The sequence below is a fragment of the Botryllus schlosseri genome, chromosome 10, assembly GCF_051294905.1.
Source record: "Botryllus schlosseri isolate E-star chromosome 10, Bs_hap1, whole genome shotgun sequence".
Taxonomy (NCBI): domain Eukaryota; kingdom Metazoa; phylum Chordata; class Ascidiacea; order Stolidobranchia; family Styelidae; genus Botryllus; species Botryllus schlosseri.
This window is the reverse complement of record NC_137245.1, coordinates 9,185,536-9,205,528: the sequence shown is the minus strand read 5'-3', so window position 1 is coordinate 9,205,528 and position 19,993 is coordinate 9,185,536. Positions and strand designations below refer to the sequence as shown.

At 41.3% G+C, this 19,993-nt stretch overlaps 1 protein-coding gene across 1 annotated transcript; it reads right to left on the bottom strand.

The window, feature by feature from the left end:
- Positions 1–8,924: 8,924 nt before the first annotated feature.
- On the bottom strand, positions 8,925–19,406 carry LOC145448879 (P-selectin-like). Its single transcript, XM_080327324.1, has 17 exons — positions 19,136–19,406; positions 17,081–17,189; positions 13,607–13,727; positions 12,630–12,810; positions 12,502–12,575; positions 12,240–12,416; positions 12,046–12,172; positions 11,898–11,980; positions 11,651–11,827; positions 11,407–11,592; positions 11,175–11,351; positions 10,890–11,114; positions 10,631–10,831; positions 10,388–10,564; positions 10,230–10,329; positions 10,076–10,161; positions 8,925–10,020 (listed from the first exon to the last, which is right to left on the bottom strand). The coding sequence occupies exons 1-17, from the start codon at positions 19,396–19,398 to the stop codon at positions 9,851–9,853; spliced, it is 2,634 nt and encodes an 877-aa protein (XP_080183450.1). The 5' UTR covers positions 19,399–19,406; the 3' UTR covers positions 8,925–9,850.
- Between the last annotated feature and the right edge of the window lie 587 nt (positions 19,407–19,993).

Genomic DNA, 19,993 nt, shown 5'->3' with positions numbered 1-19,993 from the left:
TGTGAGTAACTGCACAGCTATACCTACTACAGTCAGTTCTTATCAGCCAAAATATAGCACCTAATATGAAGCTTCGAGAAGTTACAACAAATTGATATGGTACAATAGCCTACACTACCCATCTACACATCCGTGAGAATATAAACGCACGATATATATTCGTTCGATTTAAATCACACAAGAGGTTTGGTAAATGTGAGCACTGGGCGTAAGCATTGAGCCGTCTAAGAAACAGAGACACATTGCTATTTACATTAAATTTTTACTTTGCGGTCAATTTATTTGTGATCTAACAATGAAGGAACCTTGTATCGTACAATCACTGAATGACTGGCTGTTCTCACAAGTGACACCGGCGTATCTCGAACAATCCGAACATACACAAGATACAGGGATTTATTCGACACCGCTTACTTAATGACTTGAAATTGACTCGTAAATTTTGCTCCGAGTCACGAGTCAATGCACATTTTTGAAGCTCCGAGTCAAGTCAAATCAAGTCATTTTTCCAAAGTGACCCGAGTCAAGTCAAGTCATACGAAAAAGTTGACTCGAGTCTGACTCGAGTCAAGTCATGACTCGAGTCATCCCAACACTGGCGTATTCAAGTGTGAGAACTAAGTTGCGCATCTATTCGTACGTTAGTGGTCTATACTCTGAGTTAGGATTTGGTACAGCAGACCGAGATTGCTGTGAAGGTAAACCAGTCCTAGGAATTGCTTAAGTTGGGAATAAATGTCAGATTGACAGATTGTGCTTAAATTTATACAAGTGTTTAAGACTCGAAATTAAAACGTGTCAAGAGAGTGGAGCTTTCTTTAGAAAGAAGAAGAAAGCAAGACAAGCAGAAATACAGAAGCAGATTTCAACTTGAAGCTGAAACTAGGTTTACCGGCATACACCACTTAAATGATATGTTTGGATTTTTTATCCCCAGGCGCTGCTGCAAAGCGAAAGTCCCAATTGATTCACCAGCGCTTTTAAAAGCACTCATGACGACGAGGTGGACTTATTGGAGTTAGCTGCGGAAATTGACAGATTTAAGACGTTGGTGCGGAGCAGTGAAACCACGTTTGATCGTATAGTGCAACAGCGTTTGATGTTTTACAGTGGTTAGTTAATGCAAAGCTACTTGATTCGACTCCGTATTTATGCTCGTGTCTGTAACTTTATCTGGCCATTGATGTTTCAATTGCGAGCTGTGAGAGGAGCTTCTCAAAGCTCAAGCTGATTAGGTCGTATTTACGTTCTGCCATGAATAATGATCGCCTATCAGCTCTATCCAATCTGTCTATTGAAAGAGACTACGTTCAAAAACTTGAATTTGAGGATATTATCGCTGATTTTGTTTCGGCGAAAGCCCGAAATGTTATGTTTTGAGGCGGCTATTGATTTTCTATCTGCACAATATTATTATTATTAGTATGAATTCAAGGCACTTCAATGACGCTTGTTAGGCCTTGCGCATCACGACATGGAAATTATACAGTTCAGTGTCATTGTCTTTTTAAGTATCGTTGATATTTGCGTCTTTCTTCAAGCGCTTCGCGATCGTTCACTTTCATTTCACTATTCACTCTTCATTTCACTCCCCCATGCATTCAACTTCTGGTCTCGCATGCCGACTTTGTGCAGCGTGGCTTATTGTGTTTCTGTGTCTTTTCAAGACAGCACTGTTAGTACAGTCGGATCAGCGATGAAGAGCCTCCGAACCTCCGACACATAGAAACTAGCTTGAACATGGGTTCGGACTAACCACAATTTGTGCCGCAGCGCAGTTGATTTACACACTGCGTCACTCGTCGCCTTCCCTATGTGCACAATACATTCGTTCGTTATTTCTTGTCTTTATTATTTTTTGCCTTATTAACGTTGAGACGGTGACGCTGAAACGCGGCGTATTATTTGTAATTATCTTTATTGACTAGATTGCTTGAACAGGAATCTATGTCGAAATTTGCTGCGGTCTACTTAGGGGGCGGCATTTTAATCGAGAGCCAGGGGCGGCAACAGATGCTGCTACGCCAGTGCCTTCCAGACCAACTTTATATCAGTTTATCCAAATTGTTGGTAACTGTGACAAGAGTTGAGGTTTTTAGGATAATGAATAGCATTTATTGATTCAATACAGGCATCGGCTCATACCTCATCACCCCCGGCCCACACCTCGCACCCTATTTTTTATTTACAAAAATTATATATTGTTAAGTACTGTGCTGGACGACACGTTATCTCCCCTATTTGTGAGATTGCGAGTATAGTTGGACTCAATTCTGTAAATTACGCTTATTTATAATTTCTAGGATGGTTTCCAATACTAAAGCAGGAAATGTGACAATAAATCATGCGAAGTGCGAAGAAAAATTGCAAGTCAAATAATTCTGCTACAGAATATTCTACTTAATGGTCATTAGGGATCTTCAAAAATGACTTTTTTTCTCAAATCGTACTGGCTACTTGATAAAATTGTTAGGTTACCTAATTTAAGCCTACACACTAGGGATGGTGTGAACCTCGGAAATTTGGAGGTTCGCGTTCACAACAGAACCTTGGTAGGTTCTGCACTGTGAACCTTTTTCATATATTACAATTTTCACTTCATTATGACATCTTTGGTTCAAACTTATTGCATTTTAACCGCGGGTCACTCTATGTATAGAAAAATCAACACAATACGAGCATGCACCTTGACAATCCTAAAAATTTTACTTGCTTAGTTACAAAAGTTTGCTCAGAATATCCAGCTTTCCGTTTGTGAAAATTTAGTGACTCTGCTGTGAACTTAACCCGCAATCACACAACATCACGACAAAAATACACTACATGTAGTCAGCGAATGATGCTTATTCAAGTAATCAATGAGATTGATATCGTTTTTTGATGTAACAAACCTTATGGTATCAATCTTGACTTCATATGTTAACTGTATCATTAAAACCAAATCCGTGCGATTGAGGTATTGGCTACAGTTGTATAACTTGTGGGGTAGCCTAATATCGGTAGCAAGTATAGAACCCTGTTTTACACTCTGCTCAATATCAATGCAGCAACACTCAGACGCCGAATACATTGTCCGGTACGGCCAAGACGGTTAAGACGCAGTGTTGGGATGACTCGAGTCATGACTTGACTCGAGTCAGACTCGAGTCAACTTTTTCGTATGACTTGACTTGACTCGAGTCACTTTGGAAAAATGACTTGACTTGACTTGACTCGGAGCTTCAAAAATGTGCATTGACTCGTGACTCGGAGCAAAATTTACGAGTCAATTTCAAGTCATTAAGTAAGCGGTGTCGAATAAATCACTGTATCTTGTGGATGTTCGGATTGTTCGAGATACCCTGGTGTCACTTGTGAGAACAACCAGTCATTCACTAATTGTACGTTACAAGGTTCCTCCATTGTTCGATCACAAATAAATTGACCGCAATGTAGAAAATTAATCTAAATATCAATGTGTCTCTATTTCTTAGACGGCTCAATGCTTACGTTGCCCATGCAGTGCTCACATTTACCAATCCTCTTGTGTGATATTAATCGAACGAATATATTGGGTGCGTTTATATTCTCATGGAAGTGTAGATAAGTAGTGTAGGCTATTGTACCATATCAATTTGTTTCAACTTCTCGAAGCTTCGTATTAGGTCCTATATTTTGGCTGATAAGAACTGACTGTAGTATGGAGCTGTACAGTTACTCACGTACATTATTAGCAGTTCTACGTGTGCGTGAGCGATATACCGTCTTTTTGCATGCATATTTAACGAGATATTCGTTATTTGATTAAGATAAATGATTATTTAATCTGTCTTTCACACAGCTAGCAAAATGTAATGACTTTGAATCATCACTCATACTTCGAAAATTCAATTTGACTTGAATTGTGACTTGACTCGTGACTTGACTTGACTTGACTCGACTTGACTCGAGTCACCTCCAAAAAACGAGTGACTTGACTTGACTCGAGTCACCTTTGAAAATCGATTGACTTGACTTGACTCGAGTCAAAATCTGCAATGACTCGAGATGACTCGTGACTCGAAGGTAGTGACTTGATCCCAACACTGTTAAGACGTAAGCTTATATTCCCTTGATAACTTCTCGTCGAAATCGTTGGCAAAGCGACGGATGATAGTGATTTTATGGGAGTATTGTATCATCTGATTGCCTATAGGTTGATACATTTAGCGACCTAAAACGCCAATATGTACTTCAGCATTGTGGCATTATGTGGCCCGAGTCGGCGCTGGGTATCGTGCACAATAATATAGGCTATCACTTCATTGAAAGATATGGCTGGAATTAAAAATATGACGTCACGTGACGTCATGAGGTTCACGTTCTCGTTCACACAGAACCTTTCAAAAAGGTTCACGTTCACACGAACCTGAACCTTTCAGAGGTTCGCATCATCCCTACTACACACAAAATTTGGTTCAATTCCAGCCCGTAACCGCTTTGCTACAGGAGAAGAAAGTTTCTATTTATTAAATAAAAATAAGTAATAAAAAATTTGAAAATTTTCTGTTCACCCCATGAAAGTGTTAGGCTGTCTATAGGCACGATGCTCACCAAATTTGGTTCATTTCCAACCAGTGGAAGCGGGGTTATTGCCATCGAAAAAATTTGGATTTGAAGAAAATAGTATTTACGGTGACCGATTCTTTGTTTATTTATTATAGTTGTGCTCTAATGAAATTTTGGTTGGCCTTGCAATTTTACCTGATGTTAAATCTAATTTCGAGAATTACTCCAATCAGTATTTTTACCACGACTCCGACTTCAGCCACCACAGTTGTGAGTTACGTACTTCATATACGCAGGGCTTTGGAGCCGGAGCCGTGCATTTTCAGCGGATCCAAAGCCCTACAAAAAATTCAGGAGGAGCTGGAGCCGATTCTATGAACAGTAGCTCCGGCTCTGATGCATTTCATAAGATGCTATGCTTTTACTGATGGCGGAATTCACATAATTTTACAATAATCGTTCAAAAAATTAGGAATAGTTGCTTCGTTGGCACCACCTTTTATAACTAACCAGTAACCCTGTTTATACGTAGGCGCCAAGCCTGGATTTGCCGCGCTTACTCCGTAATTACTGTATTATAGGTATATATCCTCAATTTCGTAATCAGCACAACACCGATGGGCAATTGTGTGGTTCGAAAAATAATGAAAACCATGCATGTCACGTAACGGGATTGATGACTATATGTGAGATGAGCAACAACCTATACCTAATTAGTAATGAGACGAATATATAAGCGACGCCATAGGATATAACTATGACCTTGCTGCACATGTTGATTTAGAGGCATGCATGCCGCACGCCGAGAAACATTGTCTACTTTCAGGATTGTACGAGCAAATTCACGTTCTTAGTTGATCGTTTTTTAATCGTAGCGCCAAATTGGATAGTGTGTTATCGTTTTTGCCTATGAATTGAAATTCATTCAAGCGCACGATCGTTTACTCCAGCACCAATTTGAGAAATGTATACAAGCAGCCCAGATCCCTACTATAGTCATCATAGCCTACTATTGCCGCGATGCGAGCTGGTCAATGCGGTGTCCGAGCCCTGCCCTGGTGCTCAATAAAGAGGGCAATTAGTGATTGAAAGCACGTTTTCCAATTTCTAATCATCAATTTTGTGTATTCATTCTTGTTTGCTTGATACACTCGTATTCTTGAATTGTCGCGCAATGTTATTTCCGAGCTTGCATTTCATGATCAGGACAGTCATTGCGTTACCGAAAGTCAAGTATGCTATTGTCGATCCGTCTGAAAAAGTGATTTAACGCAAACGTAGGTATCGGTATGTGTTGATTTTGACGATGTTTTATACCGAGATGGGTCGATAGAACAGTGGTTCTCAACCTCGCGGACCGGTAAAATTTCAAAAGATATTTGGCGGACCGGTGGACCCTCAAAATTGATATCAACCCAAAATGTAATATATGCAGCCGTTTTTCTGCAGGTAGAGCAGGGGTGGCCAACCTTTTTGCTTGACGGCCGCATTTCGCTTACGCATATGGCCTACGGTCGCATTCCAGGACATAGTTGCAAAGAATCAACTGGACACCAAATAGCCATGTTAAACTGTCCAGTGTCCATGTCTATTTTTGGATAACTCCGGACTAATCTAACTTTTCATATCGTCTTACTATACGCATCGAAATCGCTACGTAGTGATCATGTTATGAATAATTACTTGGATCGGTTATGTTCACGCAAAGCACGAAATTTTTTTCAGGTTCACGAATAAATTTCTTCAATAATATTCATAGTTTCAAATATTACTATCAAATATTTATCTTTCTCAGTCAAAGCGATCAGATTCGTCGGTAGAGTTGATGGGGGGGTCAAAAATTTAGGGCAAGTTATGAATGATTATGCATCTTCGGGCGGGGCAATTGTTAATACTCACTTTGTGGCGTATGTTGTTGTTTCTTGACCTCCCATCAGGGTTGTCGATATAGTGGCGTAAGATATTGAAATCTCCTAAACGTACCAGAAACAAATTTCTTTCGTGAGGAGCACACGATTTCAAGTTGGTACTTCAATATCGGGTGCATCATTTTCCTCCGCTGTTCGCATTTGTACTGTGGGGCTCAGATTGCAAAGTGCGCTACGACTACATTAAATTAGAAAAATGAAGTCGTATTAAATCGCACATAGCACGAAGAAAATTTCAAGATTAAATAAATATCTTAAAAATTCGGGAGTTAATTTGTAAATTCAATTTTGATGTCGACGGCTGCCAACACATACCAATTAAATTACGCCTTCACGGCCGCAAAATTTCCTTCTACGGCCGCAGGTTGGCAACCCCTGTGCTAGAGAGTGACATTTTGAGGGTTTTATTCGTAATTAAATATGTTTATGATGGTTATGATTTTACGGTAGTGTCTGCTGAGTGTGAGTCGAGGTAAAATTAACTTTCCCAGATAAATATATGCTAATGTCGCGCCGATGACATGGATAAACCGACCACGTCAACTCGAATAATATTCTTTTCTTCGACAATATCCAAAGATGAAGCGTTTTGGAGTAAGACCAAGCACCTATGGTCAAGCTATCTTTCTAATTTCCCACCACTTGCGGACGTAGCCTACTACGACTACAATGCGCCGCACGCAATCACCTGACAGCATCGATGCCAGGCTATCCACAAAATTAATTAATGGAAAACGAATGATTGTACTAATTGCGTGGTTTAGCAAGTCAGCTCGTACTTGGCGGGTCAGCTCAGCGAGTCGCATGTTGTCACCGGAGACAGCATGAACTTGAAGTCAAATCGAACACGTTTCCGGGCCAAATCTTACTTCACGAAGCTCTGCATCAGTTTAAAATTTGATATCAAAACATATCAATAGCGAGTTTTGCGTAAAATCGGCTATGCGTATTGCGTAGTTCGCGCACACCTATACATAGTCGATTTGAATATAAGGCAATTACTACATTAATCGTTGAGTGACAAACTTGAAACTTGGTTCAATGTTCGATGATATCGTTAAGATATAACATACCAAATCATGTGACCCATCCCGGTATGAAACATCGTCAAAATCAACACATACCGATACCTACGTTTGCGTTAAATCACTGTTTCAGACGTATCGATAATAGCATACTTGACTTCGGTAACGCAATTACTGCCCTAATCATGAAGTGAGGGCCTTGAAACTTGGTACAGTATTAGATCACATCATCCAGATATACCATGCGAAATCTTGTCACCCATATCAATATGAAACATCGTCAAAATTGACATATATCAATACCGACTTTTGCACTGAATCAGTACTGAAAACGGATCGAATATAACAATCTTGACTACCCAAGTGAAGCGTGAACGAGAGAATTCTTTCTGTGTCCACATCACCTTTGAGTACACTTTGTTGTAATCATGGGATTATCACAGAGAATTTTTCATGCATTTTTGGTCCGACATTTCCCCTACTTAAGCATTGTGAGATAATGTAGCATGGTTTGTTGCTAGGTATCATGTGCAATTGTACATTAATATATCACTGCAATGAAAGGTAGGGTCGGAATTAGAAATATGACGTCATGTGACGTCATAGGTTCGCGTTCACACAGAACCTTTCAAAAACGTTCGCGTTCACACGAACATGAACCTTCCAGGGGTTCCCACCATCCCTAGAGTGTGATACTCGAATACTTGACTAGAAGCATAATACTCGATTCAGAATCGAATATACCTCAGGTATTCAATTTCGATCAGCCCTAATGTTGAGTCATATCGGAATCATCCATAATACTAGCATATCATGACTATCATCAATGATATCTAGAGTGATCCCTGGATGCGACAAACTATGTGCTCGGTGTATGTACAATGCACATTGCACGTGGTTGTATTCAATATTATACAACATTACCGCATGCAAACGTGCTTTTTATTTGTTCAGCAACTAATATTTTTAAATGTGCAACCAGAACTGTAACTACTGAATTTTTAAAATCTGCAACTAGAACTAGAACTAGGCTACTCAATATTCAAAATCCGCAACCAGAACTACAACTACATCTACTCAATTTTAAAAATCCGTAACTAGAACTAGAACTACTCAAAAAATCGTTAGGTAGTTGTCCATCAACTAACTAAATGGATACTGCTCCTTTTGCGTTTTATTTTCGATTTATTGCTACCATGACGTCACGAATTTTCGATTGTGATGTAACAGCTGTCTGACATGTGCGGTACTTCGGGACTTACAATGGAAATATAGGGTCAATATGGCTATTCCGGCGAAAAAGGTTCCCGACCCTTGTAATATACTATACATCCATACATTTTGAACGCGTAATTTTGATAGGACATGAATAACGTTAGGGTACTCATCGTTTTCAGTAGTGTTCAAAGCGTACCCAAGTTCGTGCAGTATTCAGTCTGTAATAAGTAATGACGAAAACGTCATGCATACGGTAAATCGCATGTAAAGTTGCAACTATGAACAGTGAATACACGATCCAAGCATATCCTAACAGATTTACCTCACCGACATTCATGACATTATTATAATACCAATAGGAATTGGAATGTAATCATCTAATGAAATATAAAAATTCATCATACGACGATCTCTCTCTCTCTCTAAAAATATTTAAATCTCTTCGCACCATCCTTCTTCAACAGTAAGAGTTGAGTGGGATATGACTACGGTGTAAAATATCAGGTAATGGTTGATATAGATAGTACGTCTTTAACATGGGACCTATACAACTGATATATCTAAATACTATAAACCTATAGCTAACACGATATAAACAGTTATATACAGCTGATCAACCCAGTGCCCCCCTCAAAGTGGGCGGTTTCGAGAGGCGGGATCGAAAACAAAACTGTTGAAGTAGAATAAATGAAAAGTTACTTGAGCCAGTTGATACAACCTACTAGAATCCTACGAAAAGTAAAAAGATGAGGTTACTGAGGACGTCCAGTCTTTAGGGGAGCGATAAAGATATGTTGAACTTTTCAAGTGGACGATAACTCCGATAAGTCAAAAAGTATCGGAACCACTGGATTAATCCATTATTCCTACTCCATTTTCCAATTGGTCATTCTGTCACGGCTGAGTGCTGACTCCTACAGGATGAAGATATTCGATGCTTTTGACGTTGTAATTGCGTTTGCCTGCGTGATCGCCATGTATGTTGTTGAGGCTCTCGTTGCCATCGGATTGCTCACCATTGATAAGAGTGTGCGCAGTTGTTCGGGTGATAAACGATAAACTTGAAGTTTTGATGAATTTGTTTTATGTGAAAGTAATGTTGCACAAAACCTGGGCAGGACCCGTCCAAATGGCCAAGAACGACCCAAGGGTTCACGCTTTGACACGATAAAAAGAACTCGTGCAGTTACTGCCGTCCTCATTCAGTATATAATCGTCTTCGCAATCGCAGTAATAGGATCCGACTGTGTTGATGCAAATCTGTTCACAGAATCCATTTGTTCGTGTGCCTTTCTGGTTCCGCGATTCGCACTCGTTCACATCTGACAGAGACAAAGTACAGTTTGTTTTGAAACACTGAACCGCAGACGGACCTACCTTGGCATCGAACTTCTTCCGACGTTAACCAGCGTCCATCTACATCACAAACGGCCTTCCCGGGCATGGAAAGCTCGAATCCAGCGCTGGAATAAAAACGTAATTGATCTCGAATGGAAAAAGTGAGGAATATGATAATCTCTGCAGAACTCACTCGCATTTTGCTTCACACTCGTGGTCGAAGTCGAATTTCAAGTCTCTCCCGCAAACATACCGACCGTTTATCAAAGTAGGGATACCGGTGCACGTTGCAACTAGCATACGAGAAATCACTAATGCTTATCATTGTTACGCTCGAATTCACAAACTCACTTGTGCAGCGAGGAAGTCGGTGGGACCATACACCGTCGGATGAGCATCGAACAGGATTTTGTCCTTGTAGCTCGTATCCATAGTTGCAAACAGCAGTGCACACAGAGCCGGCAAAATCATCATCCGTGCAGTTCACGGTACCGTTTACAATGACCCCTGCGTATTTGCAGGTGTTGCCTACAGAAAGATCGCAAGGTGTCATTCAAAACTGGGATTTCTGCCAAACTATTTTCAATTCCTCACTCTGACAGAACGGCTGTTGATGACTCCATTCCCCTTTTGCACCGCCGTAAGAGGTCGCCACACAAGTCGTACGAGAGGACCCCGTCATCGTGTACCCGCTGTTGCACTCGTATATGCATACAGTGTCAACTGTGTTTGAATCAGAAGAGCATTTTCTGTCGGCATTATCCGGCACTGCGCCAAGTTGTGGGCACACGATCACTGAACGGAGGAACTTGTAAAATATCTGATATCAGGACCGATTTGATCTGGAACTCACCGACGCAACGCGGAACTCGTGAACTCCATCGACCAAGCATGGCCCATTCCGACCCGGATGAAATCTCCTCCTCAGACTTTCCCACGCATCGCAGCCTATTATTGACCCACCCCTCCTCCAAGCCAAACCCACGAAAGCATGATAAGCGACAAATGCTGCCAAGGTTTTGTCCCTGGTGGCACCAATAAAGGCCGTTGATAAGACGGATTGCTGGACATCTGATCGCTGGATATAAAGTGAATCGTCACGAGTGTTTACGAATTTAATTATGTCAGTTGTCCGCACGTTTGCAGATCGGGGACTCTTCAGACCAGCCTCTGATTCCGCAGGTTCTTTTCTGCGGCCCGCGCATGCTGTACCCGTAATCGCATGAGAATGTACACACTGAATCGTAGAAGTCACGTTTGGAGCATCGCACAAATCCCTTCCTTGGTGCCAACACTGACGGTTGACATCTGATGCCTTGAACCAGACTGGTGAAGGCATTTGGTGTTTAACGAAGTCCAATGCTACTCACGTTGGCATGTCGGCGGATTATTCGTCCAGCTGTTTCCTTCGTAACAAAATGAGCGTGACGGCCCAACGATTTCATAGGCTCCTTTGCAAGAGAACGAGCACATCTTGACAGACTGGCGATATGGGATGCGATAACACTCCATGAGAACGTTGTCGAACAGCATTGGCAAAATAGAGCAGTCGTGTTCTGTGACGAGAAATGTCTGTAAGAGAGTTTTCAGGGATGGGTAGGGATGATCCCTGACCTATACATTTCGGAATGATAGACGACCAATGACCTGTCGGTTGACATATCAACCTGCGACTTCCCATGAGCTTTTTGTTTTCCGGACAGGAGAACTCACAGACTGACCCAACCGCTTCACCGTTCGTGCATTCCTTAGTTAATCCATTCCACTCTTCTATCGTACTGCAAGTGAGCTCTAGAAAATAATTTCAAAATCGACGTTTTTTACATTTGCATGGAAAATCATATATGATCCGAGTTCAAACCTTCGCACGAAGCGGGGGTTCCGGTCCATTTGCCGGGGTAGCCGTCGCTAACCATATTGCTGCTACCTCGAAGTATGTTGTTTCTAAAAATGCAAATCATGATTCAATATTAATCCAAACAACAGTGATCAGAGATCACGACACCCACGAAAAGCATTTGAACGTGCAAACAGAGCCGAGATTGTTTCCGTTCGTGCATTCCATGAAAGCCTTTTCAGGAGGTTCCAGATCCGGGCACCGATGAGGCTGCAGAACTGAGGGTTTATAGTACTTCCCTGAGGAACAAAATGATTTTCAGAGTTGAGGAAATTTTGTATCCGATGTAAAACCAATGGCTCTCACCGACGCAAACAGGCGGGTTTAGCACACTCCAAGTGCGATCTCTCCTGCAAACGGATCTTGATGTCCCTTTGATTCTATACCCGGGGAGGCAGACCCACGTGCATACTGATCCAACCCTTAAACTTTCCGTACATTTGATATAGCTGTTGTCTGGAGTTGGCAGCTCTGTGAAGCATTCTGTGGAGAAATGACAGAAACATGCTTCTTTAAGCTGGTGAGTTGTCTTTATTAGAAATCATGTAATCATTTTCCATTCACTGACCGTCCAAGCAAGGAACCTCGACTTTATTGCATAAGTTGCTTTTGCACATACATTTACACGTGACGTCTTTGATACTGAACGAAATGATTGTTTCGAACGGAACAACAACGAACGCAACAGTCACTCACTTCTCTCGTCCAGAACAAGCCATTGTTACGTCACGCCCGTTTTGGATCTGTTTGCCTAGTTCCGGGCGCCATTGCGCACAACGTTTAGTAATTGTCGGAACGCCTTTTGAGTATCTGACCTCGTTCAGACATGCGTCTTTGTCATGCGGACAATCGAACTCCTTGCCTGGTACTTTACACACTGAAAATCGACGACGTTATTGAGACGTCTGCATTTTAGTGAGACTTGGCACTGGGCACAATAATCGAGTCGAGTGTAAATAGTAAAGATTGTAGGCAATTAGTAGTATATTTCCAGATAGGCCTACTAGAACTATTCGCGCAATCGCGCATGGTCGAAAATTACCAATTTATCTTCAATGCAAAGTAACTGGCGTTTTGTAGTCATGTACTCGCAGTCACATAGTCAAGCTTTCCAAGTCATTCATTCAACTTTAGTCACTATCAGTTATATGTCCTAAGCAGTGGTTTAGGTTGCCCGTATGCCGAGTAATCGACCGACCCCATTTCCAGTATTCGTATAATTACAACCGGCAAATAGAAATTAAATATGACTCCAAGCCTACACATTACGGCCTTTCTAATTCTGGCTTCAAGCGAAATGATCCTTTGTTGCCGCTGAATAGAGACTAACATCAAAAAAAGGAACTGTGACATTGGCATCACTAGGTCGAAGTGGATGCCAGTTTAAGAGACCGCAACTGCAACTGATCGTTCAGCATCCTGCTGTATGTTCATTACATCGCATTGTGTCCTATCACATTGTACATAGCGTGTGTCTTGTTAAGATGCAAATATAATCTGACTATAATTATTTGTTGTTATTTTCAGAATTTCGAAGCTGTCAGTCGGTTACGCTATCAGTTTTGTAAGGATAAAGACTGGTTTCCAATCGATGTCAAATATAAACAACCCAATTAATGGAAACGCAGGCCACAGGCATAGAATCAGATCATATCGACTCATCTCAGACTTACTTTCATTGTCTGGCATTGCGTTGCATGTGTAGCATTGTTGCGAAGTGCGGACCACTTTTTGAGGAAGTGATCCTATCGGACGATTCTTAGCGTGCGCTTGCACCCGTATAAGGTATTCTCTCTTTGAAAATACGAAAACATATTTCCATTTTGCATCGAAATACAATAACTAGAATTGAAAACCAAGCAAATAGGATACACGCCGATCAGTTACAGCAGGGGTTCTCAACTCGCGGCGGGCGGGCAGCATGCGACCCGGGACGTCTTTCATTATGAACGCAATTACTGCTGGCACTGTATTGTTACATATTAATTGAATTTGCTATTGTAATTGACTACTCATTCTTCGTTGTGTTCTAGGTTCTTGATATATGCTCGAGTTGATTGTTATTGTTTTAAATCGGCATTCAGCAGGGCACTTGTTCCAAGAGAATCCCCCTATAGCAGGGGTGGGCAACTATTTTTTCCCGCTGGCCAAATGAGAAGCAGAAATATGTTGGCGGGCCGAGTAAGAAATTTTAGAATATCCAGCGTATTGATTTTATTTCTAAATTGGAAGTAGTGAATTACACGAATTGGTGCTCAGTGGATGTATTGATATTGGGAAATGACAAAGTGACGGTTGATTACCCCAAAAATTATTTATTTTCAGTAAACCCCTATCCGCGTTTTTCTGTCTTTAAATTAAAATGTATTTGGAATGGCCGAAACAACCCGTCGTCATCCCCCCAAACGTTGGTCTTGGGCGCCCCCATAGAGTTCTAAACCAAGCACCTGGGGGCTTCGCTCCCAGACTAGCCGCCATCGAGATGCACGAGATGTCTTGTATACACTAATTGGCAACGTTTATGCCGTAATCGCGCGAAGCGCGGAATTTTTTCATTATTCATGATTCAATCGGTCAGTAATATAGGTAATTGCAAATATATTGCTATATTTTTTAACCTCTCTCTGCCCACGTATTAGTGGCCTACTCAGTTTCACCGCTAGAGCTGGGTGAGGTAGGCCTACTGTCTTGGAAATATTCGGGAGGACCCGTTGGTATAATTACTTCGTTTGTTATTTCGTGACCTCCCGTCTGTTATGTGAAAAGATATTGAAATTGGCAAAGCGTACCAAACTAAAAAGACGCACCCGATTCCCGATTGGTATTTCTTCACTGGCAAATATTGCCTACGGACAATTGGTCTTCGTGGTTTTCAGTCAACATAAGGGCAGTCCTTTTCGGCCAAGGTTTTCTCGCTGTCAAGCTTTTTTCCCTTTACTTAGTTAATTTGATCAGCAGTTGCAATTACAGTGCCTTCTCGCAATCCCGTGTTGGCATAAAGTTCATTTATCTTGGCGCGTCGTGGCGCGGTAATGGCTAACACCGAAATGCCCAATTCTAAAAACCACCGATCTGTAAATCGCGCGGAGCGCGAGAAAAATTTGAATGAAGTTGCATAAATTTTCAGAAAAATACTCTCTAATTTATTTTCATTCACGAAATAATTTTGGGCCCCCGTCGAGCTCGCCACCCAATTGGGGGGTTTGGGGTGCGGGAGTTGCAGTCCTGAGGATAATATATAGCTTATTGTCTTGGTAGCTCGTTTCCGAGAAGTGTGCAGCTTGCCGAAATGGCCTCGTTGTTTAGCCAAGGTTGCAGTTATTAACCATCTTTGAATTTCAACTTTTGGCTTTCTTTTTTTGACATCATTTATGGGTGGCGATATATTCATATAAATCATGGGCACTGATTCAATTGTTTCACGAATTATGGATTTGGAAACACACACGTAACAATTTGAAACGCACACAGATCGTGTAATGCGTAATGTGACAATGGCAACAAAGAAGGTTTGGTGACTTCTTGTGACTTTAAATCTAACTGCATAATTTGCTACATTGACTTTACTTTGAATCTGGATTAGGCATGTGAGGTAGGTAATAGGTATAGGCTGCGTAATCACGTTATGTAAATGAACAGGCTTGATAGTAAACGAATTTCCGGTTCAGTTTATACATCCTATGGTTTTAGTCCACGCAGCAACATTAAAAAGTAGGTTTGATGTTATAAATTTTAAGCAACCTTTCGCGGGCCGCACAGAATCGCTCGGCGGGCCGCACTTTGCCCAGGCCTGCCCTATAGTGTAGTACACTTTTAAAGAGTGTTTCACTCGCCGCGAATGGTTTGAACAGAAGAAAGAACAAGGAGCGGGAAAATAAACAGCGAAAACTGAGTTTATAATGTAACTATGTAACTCTGCGTGGCAAAAGGAATTTGCTTTCTTAGATATAAATGGAAAACCGATATGTCTTATTTGTCGAAGAACAGTTGTTGTAACGTAGAGTAGAAGCTTAAAATGATACCACGACAGTTTCTTCTGTATCTTTATGCATATCGCCTGATCTTAGAAAACGTTACCAGCTAGCTGTCAAGCCGGAAATCCATATTTAGAGGCGTTGTTTAAATTAACGACGACGTTACAGACGCATCGTTCAAAATTGCTTGGTATATCGCGAAACCCAAGAAATATGCTAAAGAAGGTGTTATTTCAATAAAACTCACTGTTTCCGAATCTTAGCAGCAAGGACAACATCAATTGATAAATTTCGAAGCTACAGTTATCTGATTCAACCGTGATCAGAAGATTAACAACAATGTCAGTCGACCTTTTATCACATGTTCTGAAACACGTTGTTGCGTATAGACTCACTTTAGCCACCTAGCATTGGACAAATCCAACGAATCCACAGACACTACACAGCTAATTATCTGGGTGCATTTTATCACAGTGGATATATTTGCAGAGAAAATGCGTGCAAGGCAAACGTGGGGAGGGAACCAGCGTAAATCATCAATTTGACCAAGCTGACTTCTGTAAGTATTGGTGCAGGGCTCCAGCCATGAAAGGAAAGGGGAATGGTTGATTGGTTTGCTCAGAAATGACCCCGAACGCCTGACTTCTCATATCATTGAGAGCTCAAAGTTATAAGGGCCTCTGTCACGAAAAAGTTACCGTAATTTTAAACTTTCACGCTCACGCATTGAAAAATACAGTTCGGTTATATGGTGGAAGGGTTGGTTTGGAGGTGCATGTACCGAATTGGCAACGAATGCATTGCACGCTTCATTACTTGTGCCGTTGGAAGAAACATACATTCTCACAATAAACAGCAACCGCAAATTTACGAACGCTGTCCATTGCTGCCTTAGAATTCATAAAAATGTACTAAATGCATGTATAGTATACGACAGGTAAATAGGCTACAGTAGTAGCATATCCTATAAATAATATTAGTATCCCATAAATAGGCCTACATAGTAATAATGTTCTGCGGCCCGCAGCGTTTTTTGCTGCTAAAATGCGGCGCGTCATACAAGGGAAGTTGAGAACCCCTGAGTTACAGTATCACTATCATTTTAGGTGGAACTGTCTACGAGGGTTCAGACACACGCTCGTGATCGGAAAAGTTAGAGCTTTACAAACGCACTCCTGGGTTGAGATTGTGTAAGGTCGTAGATCTTTTCCGGCTGTTCAGCCAAATCCCGAAAGCTTCATTGCCGACTTTGCGTCCTCCCACCCATTCTCTTGCGTTCACACTGAAATGGAACCGCATAGTTCTGACTTCGAAGCTTTGAGTTCACGACGTCATAGATCATGCCGTCGTTTCTGCTTGTTTAGAGTCGTTCCGTCGCATACTGTGGGCTACTCGGATATAAATAAACTCGATTATAAATTTCGCACTGTTCGTGACTACACGGGTCACGCGATGGCAACGACCACCTCGATTACGACGTTACCAAATGTTCATTATTTCAAACCAAAATAAACTGAATCTTGCACAACCCGCCAAGTTAGCCCCAAGGAAGCCGTGGTCTCGCGTCGTTATAATCATTGATTAGAAGGCACCAGACGAATTGAATGTGAGTTCATGCAAAGTCGTCATAAAGTGCGGCGGAATTCGAGTGAATCGAATGTTGATCTTTACTATACACCTTGCATTTACCGTCATTTTATACTTTACTTCTTATCACGCCTGCGTAATGTTTCGCAACTTATCGCCGTAACTTGAAAACAATTTGAGTGTCTTTCTGCCAAGTTCGCACAGAGGCCATTGACCGAAAGTGCACGTGGTTTCGGTTTGATACATTTCAAGAGACTATCGACATTGAACTCCATTTGAAACTTATAAAATCAACAGCAAAATCCGTTTTTATTATGTAACTAAAACGCTTTGATGATGAATGCAGTGGGTCAACATTTGGTGCAATTTCAAATAAATATTCCACGACATATGTGTGGGACAAAATAGAATACGTGGATTATAATAAAATCAAGGGGTTTCGCCTAAATCGGGGGTGTGAAACATACTGCCCGCGGTCCGCATCCTGCCCGCCAGACCATTGATGGATTGTGATAAATGCTTGTATTATCCAACACATTTCTAACTATTGCTGAGATCTTTAATAACGCGTACAATCAGAGTTTTCAGGACAAATCGACCAAAAAGTGGTTAATCACAGAGGTGAAAAACGCCTATGCGAAACCGTTGTCTCCCGGTTACTATTAATCTGGCATACAAGTTGATAATAAAGCTATAGAATGTAAACACATTACATTCTATAATAAAGCATTCATGTGTAAAACACCGGTATTAATTTAGAGGTGAATTTTGGAATCATTTGACTGATCAGGCCCGCGAGTGAACAAAAGGTTTGAATCCAGCCCGCGACCCAAGTTGACATTGACACTCGTGGCCTAAATTATCTTGATCCCGTTGAATCGTATGATCATTTCAGAGATGATCAATGTAGTCATCGTTAGTACTCAATTTTAGAACTAAAAAAATGTCATGCTCAACTTCAAGTGCGATTTTTAAAACAAGCGGAAGTAGAAAATGAACGCCCGAAATGTAATCTAGTAAGTAGTTTCACAAAGTAAATTGTGTGGGGGGGCAAACCTTTAACAGATGTAAATCACAGGTGGACACATTCAAAATACGGGACTAATGCAAAATAATTAATGACACGATACACGGACGCAATATTTGAAAATCTATGGGACATATGGGCTATTTTGCCCAGTTGTTATGACAATTCCGCTCATAAAAACGGTGCAGAAACATCAAAACTTGCTTTATTCTTTTACAAAATTCAAAGTCTAATAAGTAAGTATTCGACTCTTATTCGCTCCGTAGTGTCACCGAGTAAATGTATCGACGAGAATTACGGTGTCAATACTTTTTTCGACTGAGGAAACCTTGAAAATCGTCATCAACCTACAGCATCGTGACCTAGTGCGATGAAATCGACATTGTCGAAAAATACCAAATTACCTCGGGTACTCAATTTTTACACAGTCCTACTGCTAAATAGAAGTGGTACTATAGTCTATAAACATAACCGCTTGCGAAAGATGTGAACCGATAAGGTGGATTTCGTCACTGATCACATCTGGATCAGTTAGCGGGTTTTTCAGCACAAAATCGCTACCGACGCGCGGAGGACAAAATCGCTACCGGTCGCTATCGCTAAGGACAACTCACTAATATTTCGTCACTCCTTGCACGTAGACGAAGCCAACCCGGACCGAAGTCGCGCGAACGAATAAAATATTCACTCCTCCGCCGCTGCGATACCGCCGTTCTTTTGATTGGGCGCACGCCATACCACTCAAAACGAAGAAGGTAGAAATAAATAAAATAGTTCGCAACACCCGACTGGGATCCATTGTTAGCAATGAAGTCAAAAATAGAGCTGAAATGTAAACAGATCGACCTTTGATTTTTTTTCCAAAACAACACCACATTATGAATATCGTGTGTATCGGCATTCAGGCGACACTCGGTGCAGGAAAGAATTACGCTTCGCCCTATAGAATCAAGATCGGTGCTTCTAAACCTTCTATCTAGCGCGGACCCCCAAACGTTTTGAGTGGTTGCGTGCTGAATCCAATAACCACGACATTTGAGAAACTAATGACTAAATGAAGGTTTTAACTTCCGCCTGGTCGTAATCATGGCGCCTCATATTGCCATCTGGTCTATTGATTGCCTGAAAAGCTACCTGTTGACTAAAAAATGCCATCGGTTACGCTTGTTATCGGTAAATACCACAAAATAGGGACATACATATGTCAAAAAGGTTCATGCAGTTTTGTGGTTATAGTTTCATCACTGGTCATTCTTGAACCCTAAAAACTTGTCCGCGGACCTCCGAGGGGCTTCATGGACCCCGCGTTGAGAAACTTTGCTGTGTATATATATCTCCATAGTGATGTGATGTTTATAAATCCTATTTTCGGCGAAAACTATAGCTCAACGAACTTCCAACTCGAGTATCTCGTCAAACACCTTCTGATAAGGAACGAAAGTTTCTAACGACGAGATGCTGAAACAATTTTT

Bases quoted from the DNA above. Each gene is read 5' to 3' on its own strand.
- LOC145448879 (XM_080327324.1), bottom strand. From the start codon at position 19,398: ATGTGGTGTTGTTTTGGAAAAAAAATCAAAGGTCGATCTGTTTACATT. The intron at 12,576-12,629 runs GTGAGTGACTGT...CATTTCGTTCAG, and splicing joins GCTTGTTCTGGACGAGAGAA to TATCAAAGACGTCACGTGTA. The intron at 12,173-12,239 runs GTGAGAGCCATT...TTTGTTCCTCAG, and splicing joins AAACCCGCCTGTTTGCGTCG to GGAAGTACTATAAACCCTCA.